Genomic DNA, 27728 nt, shown 5'->3' on the forward strand with positions numbered 1-27728 from the left:
TGCCACAGCCTCCCATTGTTCTAAGCAAATTTCTGTGGGTTTTACTGAACAAATGCTTCTCTGTTGTAAGCCCTTTGACCAATCTCCACAGACTTTGAATGATCATTTATTTTGACCTGCAAAATATTTATGTCTGTCCAGGAGAGAGGTTTAACCTCAGCTCACATAGCCATCCTAAAGCCCTGCCTACTCACTGTATTTTAAATGATTCTGCATCTTATAATCACAAGCTAGTTTTTCAAAAATATCTGGTGTCTTGAATTATAAGCATTAAACTAAGATTTTTTGAAAGGCTTTATGAATTTATTACTGACATTTGTTCTAATTGAGCTTTGATACTTTATATTTCAGTTCTTAGCAATAATACAGAGAAATGGCTGACCTATAATGTTCATCTTCAGAGTCAAATAGTTGTAGACTCACAGCAGTATAGTAGAGTGTTAAGAGCATAGGTACTGAGACCAGTCTGCCGGGGTTCAAATCTTGGCTCTGAAATGTATTAGTTCTGTGGGTGGTTTACTTAACTGCTCTCTGCTTCAAACTTCTCATATGTAAAAGGAGTATCATCTGCCGCTTTAGGGTTCTTGTGAGGGTGAAATGAGTCCACATATCTAAAATAGACCCTGACTCATAGTAAGTACTCAGCTGATGTTAGCTTATGGGATGGCTATTATTGTTGTTAAACATGTCTAAGGCAAATCATCGTGTCATCTGTGTTTTAAATTATTGAGACCCATAATATTATTGTCCATAGCCAGTTATCTCAGTGATATTATTTATCTAACTACCTAAATGTGATCTTTAGTTCCCTCTAGTGGAAGAAAATTAGATATGCTCTTTTCATAAACTTGCCTCTTTTTGAATTATGATCATTTAACTCCTGAATAATTAAACAAAGGCAGAATCCACAAATATAAAGATTTTAAGAAATTGTTAAAATTTACATGAAACTTTATGTCTTAAATATTCTTTCAAAGCAAAGACTTTTTTAGCCATATAACTTATAATATTCGATAATATAGTGCATAAACTATACAGTAACATAGAAATGTTCGGCATATATTACTTTCGTTTAAATCCAGTGAATTCAGTAATGGGAGGTTCTTTGACATTTTCCATTTAATTCATGGTGATACAATATACAGAATTACATTAGCACCCATTTATCTGCAAGTAGATGGCATTTTTTGGTCATTCAATAAGAACACTTGTCAGTGTGGCTATCCTATCTGGAGTAAATTGCCTCATATTTTGGACATTTCTAGAGTTCTTTACCAGTAGTGTAAGGAATAGCTGAAAGATTGCTAGATTGTGTTGTCAACTAGCTAGGTAACTTCAGTTATGTCACTTGCCTACCTAGGACTTCCTTTTCCTTACAAGTAAAATGTAAGGTTTGAGAGGAACATTCGACTCGCTTACTGTCCCTCCCATGTCTCTCAGTCTCTGATTTGGTGATAGATATACATTAATATGAGACAGAAGATTTAATAGTCATTGATTGAATGAGTTCTTTGTGCTTGGTGCTGCCTTCTGGCAGGAATGTAAATCACTAACAGTATTACAGTTTGGTAAATGCTGAGATGCTGAAGTGTATATAGGGGGTATTCTTAGATCACAACAGGGTATGCCTACCTCATCTGGGAAGATTGTTAAGTGGAATTTTGTGTTAAAGTGTGAGTGGAATTTTGATAAATGGGTTGGGATTTACCAGCAGAGAAGGAATCGCATAAAGTATCAAACCGAAGGAGCAACATTTTTTTTAAGAGAATAGAGAGCATGACAGGGAAGAAGGTGGCCAAAGCTGCAGGTAGTTCAGGTTGGGGTTCAGGGAGAATGATGGAAGAAACTAGAAAGTAATGTAATACATATGACTGCCAAAAAAAAAAAAAAAGAAGGTAAAACTAAATTACTTGACTAAGAAGCAGAAAAACTCAGTTCTATTGATTGAATTATGTTACTAAATATCTCTGGGAACCCCAGTTAAGTTGTTTGACTTAAAAATATTTTTGGAAGACTTTGAAAGGCAACCTCAGGGCTTTGTAGCAGCTTGGTGTGGGAAATGGAAAGCAGTGAAAGGGAAAGTTTTTGGAGTGATATGATAATATCTGTTTTAGAGTAAAAACTGTGATGACAATTTAATGAGTAGGGTAAAAAAAAAAAGAGAATTGGAGGCAAAGAAACCCATTAAAAAATCTTTGCTCTGATCCAGACATGAATTAGTGAAGACTGAAACTAGGATAAGAGTGGAAGGGGTAGATCATTTTGACAGGTGTCACAAAAATAAAATGGACAGGTTTTGCCAGCTGCTTATAGGAAGTAGTAGTTGGTATAAGGATGACTCCAATAGCTATCTGGAAGAATAATGATGCTGGCAGTCAGTAGGCCACACATATATAGCTATGTGGGTTATGTTTTACTTTTTTTCTGTCAATGTCTTTATTATTAGACACTTTGTACCTGTTCTTCACCTTTTGTCCAAATAATTCTGTGGTCAACTTGAAATTCATTTCTTTATGAAGCGATATTACATGATTTCGCAAGAAGACGTAGATGAAAATCTGCTAGGTAAAAGTATGTTTAGAACTATATAGCAGTGTGGTTCGGTAGTTCACATCACCAGCTTCTTGTATTCAGACTTGGTTTGATTGACGTTTGGTGAAGTTAAGAAAGAATACCAAAAATGGAAAAAAAAAAAAAACGGTCAAGGGTAGAAGGAACAAAACTTACTGTGCGTGTGCTTGGTGTCATGTACATTTTCAAGACTGTATTAATCATCAGGGCTAGCTACAACCCAGTATAACAACTATTATTTTACTCTTTCCATTTTAGAGATGAGGAAACTGATGTTCTAAATTTATACAGCTACTAAATGATAGAAATTTCATGAGATTTTGGGCAAGATTTAAGATAGGCCTTCTGACTAAAAATCTGTTGTTCTATTATAACTGCCTTTCTACAGAAAAGTGTTAGCATTTGAAAGGATAAGTGTCAGATCTGTGGAAATGGAGTGACCAATGGAGTGACCATTCCATTTGACTAGTTACCAAACTGTAGGGTCTCAGGACACAGAAGTCTCAGTGCTACAACTAGAAAGCTCAGGCAAATCAGAATGAGTTGATATCTTATCTGGAAAAGACATTTATAGTAAATATAAATGTATTAAATTTAAATATAAATTTAGTAAATATAAATATAGTAAATATTATAGTATCTAGAATGACCTAAATAAGGTATTGATTGTATTTGTTTCCTATAATACTGATACATGAATTAGGCCTTTTGTTACCTCCAAGTGACAAATGATTTCTAAGTGAAGAGGGGTCAAGTAATGTCCTGCCTGACTTCTACTTGTTCTCACTGTCTCTGAACATCCTGCCTTGCTGCAGTTGCACTCGTCTTTGTGTGAACAGACGCTGGAGGCCTCTGCTTCTATTTCAATTTTTTTTTTGTTTGTTTGTTTTTATTTTTTAACAATTTATTTATTTATTTATATATGCACTGGGTACAGTCAGAAGCGCGGGAGGGTGAGAGAATTCACCAGAGCCAGAGCGGGGAGCAGAGCAGGCAGAAGGACCGAAGTACACTGCTGAGGGGAACAGTGGGCGGCAGGAGAGGTCTGCGCGCCATGTGGGACCCTCCTCCGGTGGCTGGGGAGCAGCTGGGGATTGAACCGGCGCTGCAGAGGCTGCAGGCAGCTTCAAAACCCAGCGCTCAACCGCTGTGCCACCGGGGAGGCCCTCTATTTCAATTTTTAAGGAAACTTTTGTCTTACCCCATTCCAAGTTTGACGAAATGGCAAAAGAGCTATTGAGAAAAAAGTCAAGAAAGAAGGCTGGTTGATTATAAATGCATGCTCTTTTAAGAATGAGGAAATACATATTCTGGCATTCAACCTACAACAAAAAAGGAAAACTCATAGCTTGATAAATATAAAATAAATATATATAAAACATATATTTATTTTATGTGTATAAACATTATACTGTAATAACTAAACAACTTATATTGTTTGTTATCAACTGAAAAACAAGAAATTCTCCCCATGGGAACAATCTGTAATTTTTTAAAAAAGAAGAAGAAAAGCATGTGTTATGGTAGTTCAGGCTTTTCACATAAAATGATAGACTTAGGGCAGAGGTTACAGTGGTATAGGGGATATACTTATGTTTTTTTGCCCAAGTATTACTTATCCTCAAATTGTGCCCACTGTTGGAGTATGTAAGAGTTACTAGCTCCTGTGGCTTTGCAGTCTCAGTTGTACTCTTAGGGCCTTCAGGAGACCATTAGATGTTTATCTGTCGTGATCTTGATCCTTGGACATTTGGTTCTAAATCAGTCTCTTGGGCTTTTGTACTTTCCTTAAAGATTTATAACTAGCCCCAAATAATTTAAAAATTGCATCTAGATAGCTGCCAGATTTTCAGATACTTAAGTATAATACCTCCGGACCTCCCCGGTGGCGCAGCAGTTGAGCGCTGGGCTGCGAAGCTGCCCGCAGCCTCTGCAGCGCTGGTCCGATCCGGTCTGATCCCGGCCACAGGCCAGGGTCCCACATGGCGCGCAGACCTCTCCTGCCGCACTCACTGCTCCCCTCAGCAGTGTGTTTGCCTGTTCTGCTCCCCGCTCTGGCTCTGGTGAATCCTCTCACCCTCCCGCACTTCTGACTATACCCAGTGCTTGTATGTATGTATGTATGTATGTATGTATGTATGTATGTATGTATGTATGTATGTATAAATAAATAAATAAGTATGCTCCCTCCTGGTTAACCCAGATTTGTGTGCGGGCCTGTCTGAGCCTTTGGTCATTCCTAGTTGAGAACATCAACTTCTTGATTTATAGGACGATAGCCTCATTAAAGTCAACCTGACCTATATTAATGCCAAAAGGCAGCTGGGTGGGATGATTAGTCTTCAAATTGGATGTTATTTTTTTCTTTTTTTTTTTTAAGATTTCTTTATTTATTTATACAAGCACTGGGTACAGTGCGGGAGGGTGAGAGAATTCACCAGAGCCAGAGCGGGGAACAGAACAGGCAGACTGATGAAGTACACTGCTGAGGGGAGCAGCGGGTGGCAGGAGAGGTCTGCGGGCCATGTGGGACCCTTGCCCGGCGGCCAGGGAACAAAACGGTGCTGCAGAGGCTGCGGGCAGCTTCACAACCCAGTGCTCAACCGCTGCGCCGCCGGGAGGCCCCAAATTGGTTGTTAGATGAAGGTGGTTCATGCCATTTGCAGCAATGCAGATGGACTGGAAAGGATTATGCTAAGTGAAATAAGCCAGGAGAAAGATAAATGCAGGATGGTGGCACTTTTAGGTGGAATATAGAGAACCAAACAAAGGGTCAGACAAAGACAAATTTTAAAACAAACCCTTGAAAGCTGACCATAGATCTGAAGCATCGATGATAATATTTGTCAGGAAAAGATCAGTGTCTAGATTCTGCACATCACTGATGATTGTGTACCTGAATTAAGCTAGTTCTTCACCACTCCGATAGTTTGTCATCCAAGTGATTTACACCACATTAGCACTGTTGTGTTACTGGATATTAAGGATACATAAAATCTACAAAGCCCCAGGAACCATTGTGTTGTGAAATAAAGAGCACTGGACTTACGTTAACAGTCCTGCTTACTCTGAATACTAGTGTGTAATTTCAGTAACTTATCTCTCTCAATCTGGGGCCTCAGATTCTTCCTCTATAAAAGAAAGAGAGATATTTATTTCTCAGAATAATTGTAATTATTAAATGAGGGCCTATTGGAGAGGCACTTAAAATCTCAAATTGAAGAACTAAGGCTACCAGAGGGGAAAGGGAAAGAATAAAGTGAGGAGAGAGATCAGTGGACTATGGTAAGGACTATGAATGCTTCGGTGCTGGGTGTGGTGTGATAACACCTGAAGGGGGAGATCCTATACCTCTAAATCATATATAATCTTGAAAACTAATGTTACCTCAATTTAAAAAATAAAATTATTATGGAATCCTCAGCTTTAAATAAAATCTCATATGTTGCATAGTAAACTCCCAGATGTTGCATTACATAATCTAAGATCATGCAATAAATTTCAACATGTACAAAGTGAATGTTCACTATCCTTTGTGTTGTGTTTGGTAGATATAAAGTATAATTTAAAACTACAAACAAATTAAGGGTTTAGATGAACAATTGGGAAGACATTCCAGATTTAGTCATTAAGTAATGGATTTGGATTATTATAAGAAATTATAGCATTTCCTTCTCTGAAAGTTTTTTTTTAAACACATCTATTTATGTTTAGATACTTTTTAGAATTACTTTACAATATCTGTAAGAAATTCAGAAGAATTCAGAATCAGGAGAGGATAAGAATTAAAGCAAGTTGGGCCTCCCTAGTGGCGCAAGGGGTTAAGCCTCAGCACTGTGAAGCAATCTGCAGCCACTGTAGGCCAAGTTCAATCCCTGGCCTGGAAGCTGACCCACATGGCAAGATAGACCTCTCCTGTCTCACCCACTGCTCCCCTCAGCATTGCTTCCCACTCTGTCTCTGGTGCATCCTCTCATCCCCCGAAACCCCCCACCGCAACTCAGGTCTACACCCCAGCTCTTGTATTCTGGTATGCATAAATAAAATAAATCTTTTTAAAAAAGAATTAAAGCAAGTCAATCCATCTAGATCTACACCATTCCAATTTGGTAGCCACTAGTTACATATAGCTATCAAGGACTTGAAATATGGCTGGTCCAAATTGAAATGTGCTGTAAACTATAAAACAAACAGCAGATCTCACAGATTTAGTACAGAAAAGAATGCAACTTTTGTGAATAATTTTTAATGTGATTACATGGCCAAATAATACTTTTGATATGTTAGATTACATAAAATATATTATGAAAATAAATTTCACCTATTTTTACCTTTTAATGTGTCTATTTTGGAACATTTAAAATTATATATGTGATTTGCATTATATTTCTATTGGATGGTGCTAATCTAAATCCTTATTCCATTTTTCTGGGCAAGCTAACTTAAATTTAGATCTTTTAAGTTCAGATACTAAGAGTGAGCTTGCTCCTCCAATACCTACAATGTCATCCCTTTCCTCCGTCATATTTGTAAAAACCCAAATTATTTTTGACCTATAGTCAAATTAGCTTGTCGCAAAATTGTGGCATTCTGAAAGTAGCATCTGACTTTTAAAACATAGTATGAAGAATTCTTCTTTTACAGGAACAAATAAAGTGAATAATAAATACTTCCCCAGAAAAGTCTTCTTAAAACAGACCACCTGAAACAGCTTCCCTAACTCTCCCGCAATTGAGGGACAGACTGATGCTAAATGACGTAGTTGCTTTACTGTTCCTGGATGGCCCATATTCCTTAGGAAACTAGTAGTCATTGTCATTGTCATGGTTATGTCATGGTACGTCATCATCTCATGACATACGGTAGATTTATTTAAGCATGTTTTATCCAATTTTGATCATAAATATTTCTTTCCATATTGCTTGTGCCCCTTCTAAAGGGAAACGAATTGATAAAATCTAGGCACACTGTTAACTATAAAGGCTCTAAGCATAAAAACAGATTCTTCAAAATCTTTTAAAATTTCCCTAGGAGATTACAAAATTAAAAAATATGAGTGGAAAGTTACCAGTTACTATAGACAAAAAGGTGCTTCAAAACCTTGACAGCGGCCTCCTTGGTGGTGCTATCAAGCTATTGCACTATCAAGCTATTGCAGGCCACTGTGGCATGAGTTCCATCTCCAGACAGGGAGCTAACCCACATGGCGCAGCAGAACTCGCTTATATCACACACTGTTCCCCTCAGCGGTGTATCCCAGTAAATACATTTGTTCTGTTCCCCACTCTGTCTCTGGTGAATCTTCTCACCCCATACCTCTGGCCTATACCCCAGTTCTTGTCTGCATAAATAAATAAATAAATAAATAAATAAATAAATAAATAAATAAATAAATAAATAGAATCTTTAAAAAAAAAAAAAAAAAAAAAAAACCTTGACGGTAACTGCATCAGGACACTCACAGGAATGTTCTGTGCTAGCATCTAGGCAGTCAGATAATCACAACTTCAAATCGTATTATTATCACCTACTTTCAGATTCCTTCCTACTCTGCTTTATGAGTTGACTTGTAGAAAAATACTATTTTATGTTACTATGTCAGCAAGGAATTAATGGCACTCAGTATACACATCTTTAATTAACATTTGCATCTAAGGCAATCATTTTGAAATAATATTCTTCTAATACACAGTTTGGATGCATATATAATACATTTGTAGGATTTTTTTGGCTGATTTTTTATTTGCTATTTAATATACCTATTTAATCAATACTGAAATTATGGAAAATGGTGCAGTAACTATCCTATCCACACAGACTTCTTTTTTTTTAATTTATTTATTTGTTTGTTTGTTTGTTTGTTTATACATACAAGCACTGGGTACAGTCAGAAGCACGGGAGGGTGAGAGAATTCACCAGAGCCAGAGCGGGGAGCAGAGCAGGCAGAAGGACCGAAGTACACTGCTGAGGGGAGCAGCAGGCAGCAGGAGAGGTCTGCGCGCCATGCGGGACCCTCCTCCTGTGGCCGGGGAGCAGCCGGGGATCGAAGCGGCGCCTCATAGGCTGCGGGCAGCTTCGTAACCCAGCGCTCAACCGCTGCGCCACCGGGGAGGCCCCACATAGATTTCTTTAAAGACTATGCCCTTATAATTTTATATATGTATTTATATTGTTTGCTTTGTGCTATTTAATGAGTATTCTGATTTTTGTCCCTGAAATGTCAGTTCCTAGTTTTTGAAGGCAGGGTCATCAGCAGTTGTGTCTTCACTTTTGGGGTGGGTAGGTGATAAAAGACTAGGCCAGGAGCACGTTCAGCCTTTTACCAAGCAGGAATGTGTGGGTCAAATGGAGGGATTTTTAGAGCATCCATTTCTACTTAGTCTTTTGGTATTAAAAATGTAGCATGTACAAACAGTGAGTGTGTGGGTTGAAGCAGTGTAGTTACATGAAGGGGACAAAATAAAAACAGACTGAAAACAGGACAGCAGACCAGTTTTCTTTGTGGCAAACACTACATCTCTGTTTACTTCTTAACTCCAAGGTCGGAGCAGAGAGTTGACTCAGGCTTTTTACCAGAATCAAAAGAAATGGGAAAAAAAATAAATTTTGGCAAAAAACAGAAGGTATGAAAATGGTAACTTCTAATAAAATCATAAGCTAAAGAAGCATAAAAACAAGTAATAAAAACCCTAAGCTTTTCATAGAACCAGGAGGAAGAACATTCTTGAAGAGAGAGAAAAAATTGTGCATGTATCTTATTTATGTTCTCTGCCTATAGCCTGGCCCTCCACCACACTTCTCAAAAGCTTACTCACAGCTACAACTTCTCGGCACAAAACCCACACCTGATTCACACTTCTCTCCTGCAGGACCTTTCCAACTAGTTTTGGAGATGGAGACCATCCTTCTTGCACCTCTGATCTCTTCCTTTATTGTGAACACTGAGCCACCTTAGCCCCCTCAGTCCCACACTGCTGCAGTCCACAGTCTTTCATCCATTTCCTCTTTTGCATCTGACCATTGCCCTCTGAAGTCATTTAGTAAGCCCTACATCACCTATTGCCTTCCTGACTTCAGTTGCTGTAAGAAAGGCATTCGTAGAGGTTAGCAGTTGGCCAGCAAGTAACAGTGACAGAGGAAGGACTGGCACCAAGTTGTCGGACTCCAGAATCTGTGGGCTTTTCATCAATGCCACTTGAAAACACACAGAGTGTTCCCATTAAAACAACAGCAAAAACAGACAAACAAATCAAACCTTCTCTGACCTTGTTATTCTTTTCCTACTGCCAAATTCTTATAATCTGATCATGTGTAAATCTGGCCTGGCATCGTGAAAGGACTGCTACTAGAGGTGGACAGGCCAGAGCTGAAAATCTACCCCTTAATGATAACTGTGTGATCCTGAACATGCTCCTAAGCCTCATCCTCCTCACCTGTAAAATACCTACCTCACAATTTGTGGGACAGTAAATGATACTAGTTAAGTAAGCCGGGTGAGAGACAGGATAAATTTTAATTTGTTATTATATAGTTATCTCCTGAATACTGACTTTGAACCTGACCGCTTCACAGAACTCAGTCTTACCCAGAATATATTGGTCTTTTCTAAATGAATCTTACAGTCTTTTCTTAGCCTTCTCTGACTGCTCATGCCTTAATTCTTCCTATTCCTTTGATTTTGTTAACATTATATTGTTGGTTCTTCCTTTTTCTGGTGGCTTCACTTTTGTGTAATTTACTGGCTTGTTTTCCTCATTCTACCCTTGTGTAAGTCTGCTATGGTTCCATCTGCAGCCATTGGTCTTGTTGACAAGATTAAGTTGATTTAATAAATAACACAGAAGATAATGTTAGCTCCTTTGCTTTGTGCAGTATATCTTTACTTAGCCCTGGTTCTTCTTTACCTGTCTCCCTTCTACTCCCAAGTATTAAAATATCACATTGGACTTTATTCATCTGCAAAACCATTAAAACCCCAATATTATTAATATGAGAAGGCATTAATTATCTTCTTTCATCTATATGTGGCAACTGATACCCATGTCCAAACTGTTTTCTTTTTTTAAAGATTTATTTATTTGTTTGTTTGTTTATTTATTTATTTATTTATTTAAGCACTGGGTACAGTCAGAAGCGCAGGAGGGTGAGAGAATTCACCAGAGCCAGAGCGGGGAACAGAACAGGCAGACTGATGAAAAACACTGCTGAGGGGAGCAGCGGGCGCGGCAGGAGAGGTCTGTCACACCATGTGGGACCCTTGCCAGTGGCCAAGGATCAAACTGGCCCTGAAGAGGCTGCGGGCAGCTTTGCAGCCCAGCGCTCAACTGCTGTGCCACCAGGGGAGGCCCCAAACTGTTCTTTTTTAAAATTTTTTATTGAAGTACCATTGGTTTACATCCTTGTTATTATTTTGGAAGTATGGGATCCCTCCCTTTAGGTGTAGTCACTGTAGTGCATGCCCCACCAAAGCACCCATATTCCTCCACCATAGTCCACTGGGCTTCCACCCCTCCCTGCTCTCACCTTTCCCCTTCCCCTTGTGGATGCCTCAGTTCTATAGTCTACTCTCAAGCGTTGCTTTTAAGGTTTGTCTTTGACCCTTTTGTTTTTTTGTTTGTTTCTCTATATTCCACATTTAAAGGACACCATCTGGTATTTATCTTTCTCCTTCTGGCTTATTTCACTTAGCATAATCCCTTCCAGCTCCATCCATGTTGCCACAAATGGCATGAGTTTATCTTTTTTGATCACTGAGTAGTATTCCATTGCGTATATATACCATAGCCTTTTGATCCACTCATCTGTTTGCTCAGACTTTTTCATGTGATGATGATGATGTCCACAGTTTAATTTTCCACACAGTATTATAACTTACATTGTAGTCTTAGTTGCATGATGTGAACTTGTTCCTCAAAATAACACTGTAGGTCATGTCCTGAATTATCCAACACAATTTATAGATGATGTAAAATTCTTTCTGATTTTGATGCAGGAAGTAGTGCCTATTCTGTATAACCACACTATTTTCCCCCCTATTTCATATAAATTCTCTTGCAGATTTTAGGTTCAAGATTTGGATGCAAGATTTTAGGTTAAAGAGCAGAAAAGATTTTCTTATCTAATTTAGGGAAAACTAAGAAAAAGATAAAATTGAAGACAAATTGAGTTACTTATCAGTAGATCAAGAAAGAGGTATACATTTCTAAACTTGATTATAAGAGTCTGGGGAAAGTATATGTGAAGATGATGTGTTATTTGTAGTTTGTATTGATAGGCGTTTACTCTATAATGTATATAGATTTAAGCTGGCAAAAAATGTGATGTTTTATTGTCAAAGATTTTAAAGGGTAAAATGTTAGGCTTAGCTCAAATGGGGGATTTCATTTCTTTAGTTAGAGAAGTCGTCATGTTACCATAGATCACATCCATTCACTCATCATTCACTCTGATTGCCTTTTGTTCCTACCTAACAAAGCATATTGTATGTTTGTTTTGCAGATCTAAAGCGGGAAGCCAGTATCTGTCATATGCTGAAACATCCCCACATTGTAGAATTATTGGAGACATATAGCTCAGATGGAATGCTTTACATGGTTTTTGAATTGTGAGTGTACATTTTCTTTTTTTAAGAGTTAAGGTTTTAAGCAATATTGGTTTGAGAAATGGCGACACTTTTCTCTTAAAATTTAGCAATAGCTGTGAACTCATCTATTTAGAATACTTAAAGTAGCAAGAATAAATGGATTACTTCATTTTAAGGTTCATAGTGGCTGAAGAAACAAAAGTTGATATTTTCAGTTAACCTCACATTTTTAGCATACTTCAGAAAAGAGGCTAAAAAAATAGAGCTCAAAGAGGGGGTAGGACACCCCCAAAATATAAAATTCTGACAACAGGACTCTTAGTGAAAAGGATTGGGATGGGATTGGAAGCCTCCATGTAGCAAGCTTCTCTGGCAACTAAAAACAAATAGATGTAGCTTTTTTGATATAATCACCATAATGGCATATGAAAGAAATCCTATAGATAATAGTATATCTTCATTTTAATAAGTCACTTGATGTGATTTTCACAGAATTTTTGTCATTAAGATGGCGAAATCTAAGCTATGGTTAATACAACTAGGTAGTTTCATAGCTGGTTGAATGATTGTGTCCAAAGAAATTTTATAAAGCTTTAAAGGATGTATCCTAGTCTGTTCAAAATTAAACGATTGGCTTTGATTAGGATCTCCCACAAGTCAGTAGTCAAGGTATTAACCAAAGCTGAAGTCATTTTTAAGGCTCCACTAGGGATGGATCTACTTCCAAACTCATTCATATAGTTGTTAGCTTGAGGCTATTGGATGAGATTTTAATACCACATGAGCTGTTGGCTGAGGCCCCCCAAGTTTCCTTGTCACATGGGCCTCTCCATAGAGCAGCTCATAATATGACAGCTGGCTTCATCAGAGCAAACAAGAGAGTGAGACAGAATATGAACAGTGCAAGTCACAGTCTTGTAACCTAAACTCAGAAATCACCCACCACCACTTCCACCACATTCTATTAATTTGAAGTAATTTATTGGATGTAGCTCATACATAAGTGGAGGGGATCACACAAGGACATAAATATCAGGAGATGCTGATCACTGGGAGCTTTGTCAGAAGTTTTCCCCATAGAGAGAGAGGTAATACATTGAATATCTAGATAAAATTTTAAAATTATTTTATAAGTTTATAGTAAAGGAGTTAAAACAATGAAGATAGAATTTAAGACCAGTTAATATAAGCTCCTTCATTCAAACATGTAAGTGAAGATTACTCAGAAGTTAGTTGTGACTACTTATGTGAAAAAGATGTCAACATTTTAGTCAGTTGTTAGCAACAGGTCAGAAAGGCCTGAATGGAACTTTTGGCTACTTTAATTAGAAATATATAGTATTCAGAACAACACACTTCCATTGTATTATATACTGCTTGTTCTCTCCCTGATGTGTTCATACTAAGCAGAACACTAGCATGCTTCTGGAAGGGGATAACCAGCATGGGAAAGAACCTGGAAATTCTGTCATAGAGTCACAACCTTCAAAATCTTTGCTGGCAAACCTGCTATAAATATTTTGAGAACTATGTATCTCCTCACATATTTTTTTAATTTATGTGTAAAAGCTTTTATTGTGAGGATGTTGCCTTTGGTGCTTTGTATATTCCTTTAGGTATATTTTCTTCAATAGTGTACAATTGCACCTTTATGCTGTTCAATTTTTGGAAAATGTCTGCTATATGACCTAAATGGTAAAGCTAGTCATCATTGTCAAACCCATAGCCAAATCTGACTTCATTTATCAAATAAAATTAAAATGTTAATAGACATCCCTGTAATAATCATCTTCCTGTCAAATTCTAAAATAGATAAGGCTTTGCCATGGATGTATTGCCTGGATGAAATCATATATATTCTCTCCTTTTTCTTTCCATATCTATTTTGCTCTAAGGATCCCTCCCTCCCTCAGGATCTTGGCATTCCCTCAATTGTCTGTTTGAAACTAGACTTACCTTTTTAGATGGGTTTTTATCAGCGGGGATTTAAAAGGAAAATCAGACCTCAGACTTATTTTCAGACAGACCAAATAATGGCAAATGAAGATACGGGAATTGAATACCTTAAAAATATACTAACTCATGTATCTCCTGGAAAGACTTTGGGTGCTCCCAGAGTGAGTTCCAGTTTGAAGACCAAAAAGCTATTGAAAAGATTGGGAGGCTTTTGTTACCCAAGAATCCATTGATTTTCTTTTCTTTTTCTTTGCTGAAAATGTCCCTGGAGTAGAAATCCATGACAAAACATAATGGATGACTTCAGTCACTTGAAAGATTATCAGGTGTGAGAAGATTATATGCTTATTCAGTGTTGGGTCAGGAACTATAACTAGAATCAACAAGTGGTAGACAAACGGAGGCAAATTTCATTTCTAAGCAAGAAAGGCTCTCCAGGAATGAAATGGGCCATCTCAGATTTTGCAGAAATGTTCATGCTGCAGCCGAATCCATGCAAAGGGGCTGAAAATAATGGTTTTAATTTGGGACTAGTGACCAAACTAATGTTCCTTCCAATTTTAAAATGTTACAATTCTTTTAAAGTCACCTTTTCTGGTTTAATTCTATTGTTATTCAAGAAATCTGTTTCTGTCTATATTTTTATTCACTAAGAAATTAAAAACAGGTTTTAACATATACTAAGTAAACACAAAAAGCAAAATTTTCAAATTTGCCTAAATTTCACCATATTTGCTCTGTCTCTAAGAGGCCTAAATGACAGCATATTGTAAATTGGTGAAATGGTCAACAACTGTGAGGTATTGTTTGTAGTGAACTTAAGAGGATTTAGTTTTCTAAATGTTGAGTCTATGTTAGATATTATATAGCTAATTTTGTATGATTCAGTTTTGATTGAAGTAATTCATCAATGGCTAATATATTGAGATGATGCTCATTAAAGTTGCATGTTTACTTAAGCCCAGTATTAACCCAAATCACTTTACATGACTTTTTAAAAAAAAAAAAGATTTATTTATTTATTTATACAAGCACTGCATACAGTTAGAAGCACGGAAGGGTGAGAGAATTCACCAGAACTAGAGGGGAGAGCAGAGCAGGCAAACTGACAAAGTACACTGCTGAGGGGAGCAGCGGGCGGCAGGAGAGGTCTGCGCGCTATGTGAGACCCTTGCTGGTGGCCGGGGATCGAACCGGTGCTGCAGAGGCTGCGGGCAGCTTTGCAACCCAGCATTCAATCGCTGCGCCACTGGGGAGGCACCTACATTACTTTTTTTTTTTAATTTTTAATCTTTAATTTGGGGAAATTTCAAATAAAAAGAGTAGCATAATGAACCTCAGTGTACTTATCACCCAGCTTCAACAGTTATCAACAGTTTGCCATTCTTATCCTATCTATCCTTTACAGTGGTCTTTTTTCCCCTGGAAATTTCTAAGGCAATATATTTTACCTATAAATATTCCTGTTTGTATTTCCTTTTTTTTTTAACATTTATTTATTTATGCATACAAGAACTGGGTTGTAAGCCAGAGGTGCAGGGATGAGAGGATTCACCAGAGAGAGTGGGGAGCAGAACAGGCAGATCTACTGAAATACACTGCTGAGGGGAGCAGTGGTGAGGCAGGAGAGGTCTGCTGTGCCATGTGGGTTGCTCCCAGGCCAGGGATCGAACTCATGCTGCAGTGGCTGGGTGGTGATAGCTTGATAGTGCTGTCTTTAACCCCTGTGCCACCAGAGAGGTCCCCTCCTGTTTGTTATTTCTAACAGATAAGTACTTACTTTAAAATGATCATAGTACTATCGTCCTTCCTAGCAAACTCGATAGTAATTCCTTAATATCATGTCATATTCAGTTGACGTTCAGTTTTCCCTAATTGAACATGAATTTTAAAGTACATATACCTAAATTTAGAATTATTTGGTTAGCTCTAGGGATTTAGAAGTAGATTATAAATTTACAGTTAAAATAACATTTTTCCAAAGAGCCTGAAAAAGTTAAGATTGTTCTTTTCTCTCATTTTTTATAAATTCACCTCAACAGTTTTCTTGTCCAGTTTTTTATGGGCTCTTTGATCTCCTGGATTTAAAATAAATAAAGGGCCTCCCCGGTGGCGCAGCGGTTGAGCACTGGGTTGCAAAGCTGCCCGCAGCCTCTGCAGCACCGGTTCGATCCCCGGCTGCTCCCCAGCCACCAGAGGACGGTCCCACATGGCGCGCAGACCCCTTCTGCCGCCCGCTGCTCCCCTCAGCAGTGTACTTCGGTCCTGCCTGCTTTGCTCCCCTCTCTGGCTCTGGTGAATTCTCTCACCCTCCCGCGCTTCTGACTGTACCCAGTGCTTGTATAAATAAATAAATAAATCTTTAAAAAAAAAAAAGGTAAATAAAAAAGCCAAACTCATCAATTTCTGTAAGATGGAAGGAAGGTCCTGTGGAGCAAAGAGCGAAACAATAAGTTTGTGTTTGCCTCCACCTACTGGCTAGGTAAGAGATTGCTTATGTAACTGCAATGTAGAAGCAACTGCTTCAGAATTAGTTTCATGTTTCTGGCAATAGATGTAATTCTTCCGTGGTAGTCAAGGGCTCATTGTTTAGTTTATGGGGTCTCTGGACCCTTTCCAAAGTTTCTGACATGACGCCAATACGGAATAGACAAGGAGAAGGGAAACAAATTAAATAAGATCAGTTAAATTTGCTGTTTGTTGGCTACTTGGAAGCAACTGATAATTTTAGTAGAGAAATAACTAAACCAGACAATATACCTTTGAGTTATTAGTGAGTTTATTAATATGATATCCATTTCTGTCTTTGCCACAGACTATCTATAACCAACTCTCCCTTGTTTTTTTTTAAACTGATGAAAAACATGACCTAACATGTTGCTTATCATGTTAGAAAATCCCTAGATTGATACCCATTTAACTACAAATGGTTTATAAGTTTAAAGTGCAGTCAAATACAGCAACTCACAGGACCAGAATTTTAGAGCATTGGAGATTAGAACAGTAGACTTCAAAACTTAGCATTGGAAAAGCCTGGGTAGAACTTGTTAAATTAGCATATAATCAGGCCCCACCCCTAGTTATTCAGTTTGAACAAATGCAGGTTCTGAAGTTCTAAACTGCATTCTGATGCCTACTCTCTTAGAAATGTATTTGAGGGCCTGCCTGGTGGCTCAAGGGGTTAAGTCACAGCACTATGAAGCTATCAGGCAGCCACTGCAGTATGGCAGGAGTTCGATCCCAGCTGGCCAGGGAGCAAACCCACATGGCGCAGCAGACCTCTCCTGTCTAGCCCACTGCTCCCCTCAGCAGTGTATTTCAGTCGATCTGCTTGTAATGCTCCTCACTCTGTCTCTTGTGAATCCTCTAACCTCCCTCACCTCTGGCCTGTACCCCAGCTCTTATATGCATAAATAAAATAAATCTTTAAAAAGAAAAAAGAAATGTATTTGAAATTGTTACTCTGATAATTTTTTCACATGAAACTGCTCTTCAACTACTAAAATAATTTTGAATAAATTTATATACATATAATATATGGCCTTTAAGTTAGGGTAGGTAGTGTTTAGAGATTGTCCTTTTCCCCAACATACACAAGTAGTTTGTTAGAAATCTGTATGTTTGCACTATATCCATTGCTTCAAGATTACATTTAAATGTGGACCTGTCTGCAGCAATTTGCTGAAACATATTTTAAAATGTAGGTTTAATTGTGAAGACAAGGCTGTTATGTCACCACCATCATCTCCCACGCCCGCACCCCCAATTTACGTTTATTTCTAAGTAACACATTTGGACTTGTCTTCAGTAGTGTCTGATACTTGAGTTGAGCTGTAAATCCTAAATTCACTAGCCAAGGAATTTTAATTACCTTATTATAGAATGATTACATATACCACAGGGAGACTGTTACAGTAATTAAATATGGGTTTAAAACATATCTGACAAGAAGATAATAGTTTGTATCTTTTAAAATAATATTGGCAGTTTGTGTTTTTGAAGCTCACAAGTGAGAAAGACTGAAAGTTCTTTTTCTTGTTGTTTGATTTATTTGATTTTCTTTGGGTCTAGTGTTTATGCTTCAGGAAGGGAGTGTTTGTAGAATTCGTGTATACTAATAGAGTAGAACTAATTAGTACTTACCAGCAAACTTACCACTTAAGGGGAAAATAAATTTTTTTCATATCAAACAAGAAAAATCTGGTCTATCTGTGACATTTTAGTTTATATGATGATACATACATGTTTTTATAGTGAGTCTTTTTTTTTTTTTTTTTTTTTTTTTTTTTTTTTTTTTTTTTTTTGTGGGACCCTCACCGGTGGCCCGGGATCAAACTGGCGCTGCAGAGGCTGCGGGCAACCCAGCGCTCAACTGCTGCGCCACCAGGGGAGGCCCTTTATAGTTAGTCTTATCTAATTTATTTTGCTTTTTATGTATAATGGCTTAGATTGTTGTTCATTCATCTAGCACATGTTTATTGAATGTCTCCTTAAGTGTGGTATAATGACTAGAAAATATTGTTTGATCCTAGCAAACATTAGAAACTTGATACTGGGCCTCCCCGGTGGCGCAGTGGTTGAGCGCTGGGTTGCGAAGCTGCCCGCAGCCTCTGCAGCGCTGGTTCGATCCCCGGCTGCTCCCCGGCCACTGGAGGAGGGTCCCACATGTTGCGCAGACCTCTCCTGCCGCCCGCTGCTCCCCTCAGCAGTGTACTTCGGTCCTTCTGCCTGCTCTGCTCCCCGCTCTGGCTCTGGTGAATTCTCTCACCCTCCTGCACTTCTGACTGTACCCAGTGCTTGTATAAATAAATAAATCTTTAAAAAAAAATAAAAGAAAGAAACTTGATACTTAGGGTAATTCAATAAGATATGTGAAAGAAACTAGCTGGGTGACTTTGATGAATACTAGTTGGAGAAAAAAATTGCTATATCATTATAAACTCTTAAACTCTTGGCTAACTCCACCACTGTACTTTAGTTTTCAGAAGTATGTATCGGGGGTCCCAAGACCACCCCCACATTTGATAATTCACTAAGAGGAGTCATAGAACTCAGCCTGTAGTCATATCACAGCTATGATTTATTACAACTAAAGAATATTTTTAAAAATCAGCAAAAGAAAAGGTGCTTGGGTTGAAGTCTGGGGGAAACCAGGCACAAGCCTCCAAGGGTCTTCCATCAGAAAAATAGTGACAACATGTGTGAAATGTTGCCAACCAGAAAAGCTCGTTAGAGATTTAGTGCCCAGGGTTTTTATTGGGAGCTGGTCATGTAGACACCCTCTGCCTGGCGTGTCTCGAATTCCAGACTTCCCAGAAAGAAAGCAGGTGTTCAGGATAAATCATATTGTTCATACAGTTTAAGATCTCTTGCACAGTGAGCCACTCTTCAATTAGGAGGAAAGCAACCATCCTGAAATCCAAGTTCCCAGATGCCAGTCAGGAGCCAACCTCATAAGCAGGCCTCAAGTTTTCAGAAGGTAGTCATTTAGGGCTGCTCTGTTAACTCCTCTGCACAAACTAAAATAGTAATAAATAGAAGATGGGTTTTGAGTTGATAAATGCTTGCATCTGCCAATAAAGTATGGTTGCCTATAAAGATAACTACAGACTATGGATTTGTTTTTAATTTTTGTAACTACTGTATCATTTTAACATTATTTTTTAATTAGATGGTTAGACTTTTATATAAAAAAATTCCTAGCTTGAGATTTTACAGTGTAGAATAGATTTTTAGCTTTTAACACTACATCAGAAAGTAAACTGCATTCTGATGCCTATTGGCTTAAAAATGCATTTGAAATTGTCACTTTGGTAAAATTTTGGTATATAAAAGCTGATATTCAGCCACTAAAATAATTTTGAGTAAATTTATATACATATGAAACATGAAGAAAATTCCATTTTCTGTTATTTAAATGGTTTGTTCATTTAAAAATTTATTAGTAGTTTTTAGTGCTGGCAACTGTTACAATAAATATACTTTGCAGAAATTTGGAAATTGTAGCAAAAATATCATTCGCAAAAGTAAGCCACAATGAATATTTTAGAACATTTCTTCCTATTTATATTCAGTATCACAATTGCACTAAATTGAGATCGTTTTATATAAGTAATTTTATTCTCTGGTTCTTTTCACTTAATAATTTTAAGTATTTTGCTATACCATTAAATATTTTTTAAATACAATATTTTAATGGCTGCATTAAGATGCCTAAACTATATGTATAAGCTTTTTTAATAATGTCCTGGTAGTCGAATGTTTGCATTGATTTTTTCTGTAACATGTAATGTTATAATTAATATTCCTATACATAATTATTTGTTCATACTCCCTGACTACTTTATTTGCTCAGAATTAGTTTTCAGAAGTAGAATTGCTGAGTAAGAAAAAAAAAGGGGGGTATATGAATATACGTAAACACATATCATGTGTAGATTTCAACATTTTTTTAAGATTTATTTATTTATGCATATAAGAGCTGGGGTACAGGCCAGAGGTGTGGGGGGTGAGAGGATCACCAGAGACAGAGAGGGGAGAAGAACAGGCAGACTGACTGAAATACACTGCTGAAGGGAGCTGCGGGCAAGACAGGAGAGGTCTGCTTTGCCATGTGGGTTGCTCCCTGGCTGGCCGGGGATCAAACTCGTGCTGCAGAGGCTGAGAATTGCTTCATAGTGCAGGGCTTAACCCCTTGTGCCACCAGGAAGGCCCTAGATTTCAACTTTTTAACAGACTATATCACATTTAGAAAAATGCACACACATAACTATACAGCTTAAGGAATTACTGTAAAATGAACAACTGTTACCTACAACCCAGCTTTAAAAATATACTACCAGCATATGAACAGTCTCCACATTCCCCTTTCTTTCTTTTTTTTATTTTTTATTTATTTATGCATATAAGAGCTGGGGAGCAGGCCGGAAGTAGGGGGCAGTGAGAGGATTCACCAGAGACAGAGTGGGGAGTAGAACGGGCGGATCTACTGAAATACACTGCTGAGGGGACCATCGGGCTAGACAGGAAAGGTCTGCTGTGCCATGTGGGTTGCTTCCTGACTGGGAAATAGACCTTGCATGCTACAGTGGCTGCCTGATAGCTTCATAGTGCTGAGACTTAACTCCTTGCACCACCAGGGAGGCCCCACATTCCCCTTTCTGATAATATCTCCCTACCTCTTTAAAAATTAACTTTAATTTAGACTTCATTTGCATGCTTTTATAACAATACCATCCAAATAGATACCCCTGAAAAATATAATTCAGTATTATCTATTTTTTAAAATCTTTAAATGGAATCATACAATGTATACACTGTTCTCAGTCTCCAAGATTGACCCAGGTTGCTTTGTGTAGCAACTCCTTCATTTTATCACTATATAGTATTGCAGTGAACAAACATTCACAATTTCTTTACTAATTTTAAAGTTAATGAGTGATTCGGTTGTTTTCAGATTTGACTGTTTTGAGCAATGGTGTTATAAACAATCTTGTGCATGTATCCTGGTGTCCCTAAGTACACATTCATTTAGGGTAGAGACCTCGGAGTGAAATTGATAGGTTTCAGAACATGTATAAATCCAGTTTTCCTAGATAATATCAAGCTATTTTCTAAGGTAGATGTAAAGATCAACTCTTTACCAATGGCATATGCCTTACTAAGGTAATCTAATTTCCTTGTTTTCCTGGGACGACCCCTGTTTAAAAAACATGTCGTTTGACCTTAATAGTGCGCTGCCCTTCTGTACACATGATTGTTGCCTTGCTGTACACCACTGCTAAAACTTGGTATTGTCAGAACTTTTAATTTTTTGCCAAGTAGTGTGGTAGTTTAGAGTCTTTTGTGCTTTTTCCTGATTCCTCTTACCTAATTGCCATGTGGTGACCTATCTCTTCATTCTTTTAATGGTATCTTTTGATTAGCAGTTTATAATTTTAATCTAACCTGATTTAACAGTCTTTTCTTTTTTGTTGGTGTATATGTGTCTTGTTTAAGAAATACTTGCTGGCGTGTAGGGTTCAAAAAAAAAAAAGAAATACTACTCTGTGGTTATGAACATATCCTATATTTTATCATCTACCAGGTGTTGATTTGGGGTACAGTGTGAGGTAGCTGTCTGACTTCACTTCTCTCCACATAGATATTTAATAGTCTCAGCACAATTACTGGAAAGACTCTCTGCAGGACCACTTTTTCCATAAATTAAATATCCATAAGTATATAATTGTTTCCAGATTCGATTCTGGTCCATTGCCCTGTTTGCCTATCATTGTGCCAAGAGGATATTTTCTTATTTATTATATATAGCTTTATTTTAAGTCCTGGTAATTAGTAGGGCAGGTCATGTATTGAAGGGATGTACTTGTCTCTGCATTTTCCATATACATTTTATAATCAAGTTGTTAATTTACATGCACATGAACCTGTTGGGAGTTTCCTTTTCCCAACTTTTCTCTGCTTTTTCGTTTTCTTTATATGATTGCTGAAATTCATCTTTTAAGCCAGACCTTCTTGTGAGAAGGGTTTTCATTTCTAATTCAATTTGTTAAATTTTTATAGGAATAGTCAGGTTTTCTCTCTACTTTGTGTCACTTTTAGTGAATTGCATTTTGCTAGGGAAGAGTACGTTTTATCTAATTTCTAAGCTATTCTGGCAGAAAGTTTTTTCATAATGTCTCTGCAGAATCTTTCATTCTTGATACTGGTAATTTGTGTCTTTTTTCCCCCTTCAGCCTTGCCAGGTATTTACCAGTTGTTTCGTCTTTTAACTAGTGACTTTCAGCTTTGTAGATCCTTTTCTACTGCATATTTATTTTCTATTTCAGTAATTTCTGCGTATTGTTCTTTCCATCCTTCTACTTTGGTTTGAATTTCTGTAATTTTATTCCTTTTAATTTCAACTTTTTGTATCCTGTGTTTTAAGCATGTTTCTTGTTACAGGCATATATTTAAGCTTTTATTCTAGACTCTTAATCTTTGTCTCTAATGTGGGCATTTAGTACACTTACATTTAATTATATTTTAATTAGTTTGATTTACATCTATGCTCTTCTATATGCTGTCTATATATCCCACCTATTGCATGTTTCTTTTCCTTGCCTTATATAATTTATTTGCATCAATCAAATATTTTTCCTCTATTAATCTAGAAGTTTATGTACATTTCACCTATCTGAGTGTGTACCGCAGGAGTTACAGTGTGCCGCCCTAGTTAATCAAAGTCTAGTATCAATTCCAATATTGTCTCCCTGAATAGTACAAGGACACATAATTCCATATAATATTTTTATTCATTAAATACACCCACACATTTATCCTTTCTTCTTTATTCTTTCAGTGCCTCTAAGGTTTTTTCTGGGTTCATTTTCCATGTGTCTATCAGCTGGGTGCAAACTCCAGTTTTGTTACTTTCAGAATTTCCTTATTATTTCCTTCAGTCTTTTTTTTTTTAATGCATACAAGAGCTGGGGTATAGGCCATAGGTGCAGGGAGTGAGAGGATTCACCAGAAACAGAGTGGGGAACAGAACAGATGGATTGACAGAAATAATTGCTGAGGGGAGTAATGGGTGAGACAGGAGAGGTCTGGTCACCTCCCTGGCCGGGGATCAAACTTTTGCTGCAGTGGCTGCCAATAGCTTCATAGTGCTGCGACTTAACCCCTTGCGCCACCAGGGAGGCCCCATTCCCTTCAGTCTTGGAAGGAGATTCACTGAGTAGGAAATTCTAGGTTGGCAATTCAGCTAGCAGTCTGTCACTTTTCTGAGGACAACCTGTCTTTATTTCTCAGGTTATTAAAAAGACATTTTCTTCATCTTTTGTTTTCTGTAGTTTTCTCTGTGATATGTCATATGTACGTGTGTGTTAACCCTGCCTTAGGACCTAAGTCTCTTGAATCAGTGTTTTGAGAATATTCATAGTGATGGAAAAATTTCAGCCATTATCTTTTCAAATATTGCCTCTGCTCCTTTCTTTCATAACCGTTGTAGCCCAATTTAGAACATATATAGATATGCTTTATGATAGTCTCTATATCATCTACCTTCCTATCTGTATTTTGTATGTTTTTCTTTTTAAAATCTGTTACTTTTATTATTTTCATTTTCATATAAAAATTTAAGATCAACTTTTATGTTTTGAGATATAGTAAACTTGATGACTTAATCTATGTTGGATAATCTCTGCATGTGCAGTCTAGCAGTATTGTGAAGGGTTTGGGCACTTCTTAGTTCCATTCTTCACTAAACTCCTTTCTTCCTCAACCAGTGTCCAAGCTCTGCATAGCTTCCCATTCTGGCTCATTTCTGAGCCTCCCTCCCTGTTTACTTGCTGTCTCTTGGTATCTTTCGGCTCCCATTTGGTGTCCTATCTGGTAGCTCATATCCTTAGTGAGGGAGCTAGCTGCTGAATGAACATTGGAGGACAATGGAGAGGCCTATATTTTTGTTCTAGCTCTGACACCGACTTTATCTATTTACTAGTTTTATTCCTTAATGCCCGTTATCTGTGTGATATAGCCGTAAACTCGGGGCAGAGATGGATAGACAAGGAAACAACTACAATGAGAGGTAGGGAGAGAGGAAGGAAGAGAAAGAGCCCTCGTAGGGGAGGTGATCCTGAGACTTAATGGATGACCATAAGTTTGTTAAGTGGTCATGGCAGGGGTGAAACTAAACAGAAATAGAAGAGATATAAAGTTAAAGGACTCGTGAAATTTAAAGAAAGAAAACAATGAAATCTATTTTCATAGGAACTAGAAAGACCTCAGAACCAAGGTCATTACTCCCTTCATTCCTTCCTCCCTCAGGGTTTGGTGCTACTTGGCTCTGGAAAGACCCACCTTCCCTTTTAACTCGAGAACTTGCACATATGTCCAAAACATATCCCTAGTTCCCAAATCTGCATGATATTCAAGCCCAAATCATTTCTTTCTGCTTCTCTTACTTCACATTCCAGACAGGCAGAGGATGCAAATGAATGAGTGAATGAATTTTTCTGATTGTCTCAGTTTCTCCCTTCTTTTCTCGAACCCTGAGTATCCTAAGCTGTTGACTTCTGACACCCCATGGATAACCTCCTTCTGAATTGGTGGTCTGTTCCATGTCCACCAAGGGCAAATAAATGCTCACTGCCATTTCCATGCTTGGAGCCCTAAGTGGGAGAGTTTAGAGAGTATGGAAGTCAAATTGACTATCTGAGTGGGAATGGAGAGAAGCGCTATAGGCAGGGCAAAGAACATGTGGAATGGCCAGCTTGTGTGGTTGAGATGGTGTTAATAATGGTGAGCTATTCTTGTGAACAAGGTATAACATGAGAGAATGCCTGGAGATGAGTTTGGACCTGAAATAATTTTTTTAAATTGGTAATGTGTATTACCACATACTACACTTCATTATTTCATAATTACTCTCAACAACCCTCCCCATTTTACAGATGAAAAAAAACTGAAGCTTAGGGGGCTCTGGCTTGCTCAAGGTCACAAAGCTGATGTACTGAAGCCATGATTCCAGCCCCAGCTGTTTGACTTGCACATTTAATTGCTCTGATGTGTCTAGGGCTTTGATGCCATGTTAAGAATTTTAATTCATTCATTCAACATTTATTGAATGCCTACAGTGTGCCAGGTGTACTGTTCCAGACACTGAGGACTTAACAATGAGTAATTCAAAGGCCAATGCCTACATGAAACTTATATTCTAGTGGAAGAGACAAACTATCAAATAAATATGTAGTAATAATAGCAAGTAATGATTAGTGTCTTGCTCTGGAAAGACCAGTCTTCCAGGTAAGGGATAGAGGACAAGGTAAGGAATAGAGAATGATAAAGATGTTACTTCATTTAGCATATTCACAGAAGCTCTTTAAGAGAAGGTGACATTTGATTGGACTTTAAACCTTATTCTATAATTGGGGGAGCACAAGGAAATAATTTTACTAAAGCAATAATAAAATCAAATTTGTGCATTAGACCCCTAGGCTTAATGTGAAAAATATAGTAAGGGTTGAAATTAAAATCAGTAAAGAATTCCAGGAAAGATGTGATTTGGAGTTCAACTTCTTTATTTTTTTTAAAGATTTGTTTATGTATGCATACAGGAACTGTATGGCATAGGCCAGTGGTGTGGGGGGTGAGAGGATTCACCAGAGACAGAGTGGGGAGCAGAACAGGCAGATCTACTAAAACACACTGGTGAGGGGAGCAGCTGGCAAGGCAGGAGAAGTCTGCTGTGCCATGTGGGTAGCTCCCTGGCCTGGGATCAAACTTGTGCTGCAGTGGCTGGCGGTAGCTTGATAGCGTTGTCTTTAACCCCTGCACCACCAGGAAGGCCCTCAACTTCTTTATCATAATAAAAACTGAAAGCCCTGCAGAGAAGGGAACTAGAGCCTCACTTACCACATGAAATCCAGGACTGGGAAAGAAACCCTCAGCCTCAAACGGTAGCTGAGGAAAGCTCTAGATATCATATATAAACAGATAGCTCCGGACAGAAGGAGAAAAACAAAAACAAGAAACACCCACTTAAAATTATATTCAAATGAAAATTTCAAATCACAAGGAAATACTAACATCCTGATACAAACTCAACAGGTAGACTATTTAGTCTAAAGGAAGTGGAAATAATAGAAAAATAGGAAAGGGACTTCAGCATTCTCAAAAGATGAAGGGGTGGGCCTCCCCGGTGGCGCAGCGGTTGAGCGCTGGGTTGCAAAGCTGCCAACAGCCTCTGCAGCACTGGTTCGATCACCGGCTGCTCCCCGGCCACTGGAGGAGGGTCCCACATGGCACTCAGACCTCTCCTGCCGCACGCTGCTCCCCTCAGCAGTGTGCTTCGGTCTTTCTGCCTGCTCTGCTCCCGGCTCCAGCTCGGTGAATTCTCTCACCCTCCCACGCTTCTGACTGTACCCAGTGCTTGTATAAATAAGTAAATAAATCTTAAAAAAAAAAATGATGAAGGGGTAACATCCATAGAACAAGAGGTGGTCCTATTTGCTAAATGTTGAAAAATCCTTAAAGAGTGTATGCATGTGGGGCCTCCCCTGGTGGCGCAGCAGTTGAGCGCTGGGCTGTGAGGCTGCCCACAGCCTCTGCAGCGCCGGTTCGTTCCCCGGGCACTAGCAAGGGTCCCAAAAAAAAAAAAAAAAAGAGTGTATGCATGTGAAACACAGAGCAGAATTCCCCTCTGCCAGCATGGTTGTCCTGCAGGAGCAGGACAACGCACACACAGGACAGGTGGCACGGGGCTCTCAGCACACCTGTGGAGGTCGCCACAAGGAGCACCTCACCTCTGCCACCTGAACCACCCTGCTACTTAGCCTGGTCTTTGCCTCCTCAAACCCAGCTTGCTTGGCAGCAAGCAGCAGCAACTCCACCTTGACCGTGCACCACCCAGGCCCCGAGAATCTGGGGTAATGCCCCAATGTTGACTTCTGCCCACATATAGCCTGATGTTGCCCCGCTAGAGTGCATGTATATGCCTGGATCACGGGCATTGTTAGTTGCAGTCTGGTTTCTCACCCTCATCCTTCTCTGTGTGGATAAACAGAGGAAGTAACTCTGGATGAGCCCAAGCATTTGTGAGCATGAGACTTAGACTTGTCGGCCCACCAAAGTGTG

General features: G+C 38.4%; 1 protein-coding gene across 6 annotated transcripts in view; it reads left to right on the forward strand.

The window, feature by feature from the left end:
• The window catches only part of CASK (calcium/calmodulin dependent serine protein kinase), a 392726-nt gene that overhangs the window by 129827 nt on the left and 235171 nt on the right, over positions 1–27728 (forward strand). For all 6 annotated transcript variants that reach the window (XM_037512504.1, XM_054695766.1, XM_054695765.1 and 3 more), the window contains exon 3: positions 12071–12176. In XM_037512504.1, the coding sequence (XP_037368401.1) occupies positions 12071–12176 (106 nt within the window). The remainder of the gene's footprint in view (positions 1–12070; positions 12177–27728) is intronic.

Source organism: Talpa occidentalis, unplaced genomic scaffold (assembly GCF_014898055.3).
Source record: "Talpa occidentalis isolate TD23 unplaced genomic scaffold, MPIMG_talOcc4v2.1 talOcc4.15, whole genome shotgun sequence".
Taxonomy (NCBI): Eukaryota; Metazoa; Chordata; class Mammalia; order Eulipotyphla; family Talpidae; genus Talpa; species Talpa occidentalis.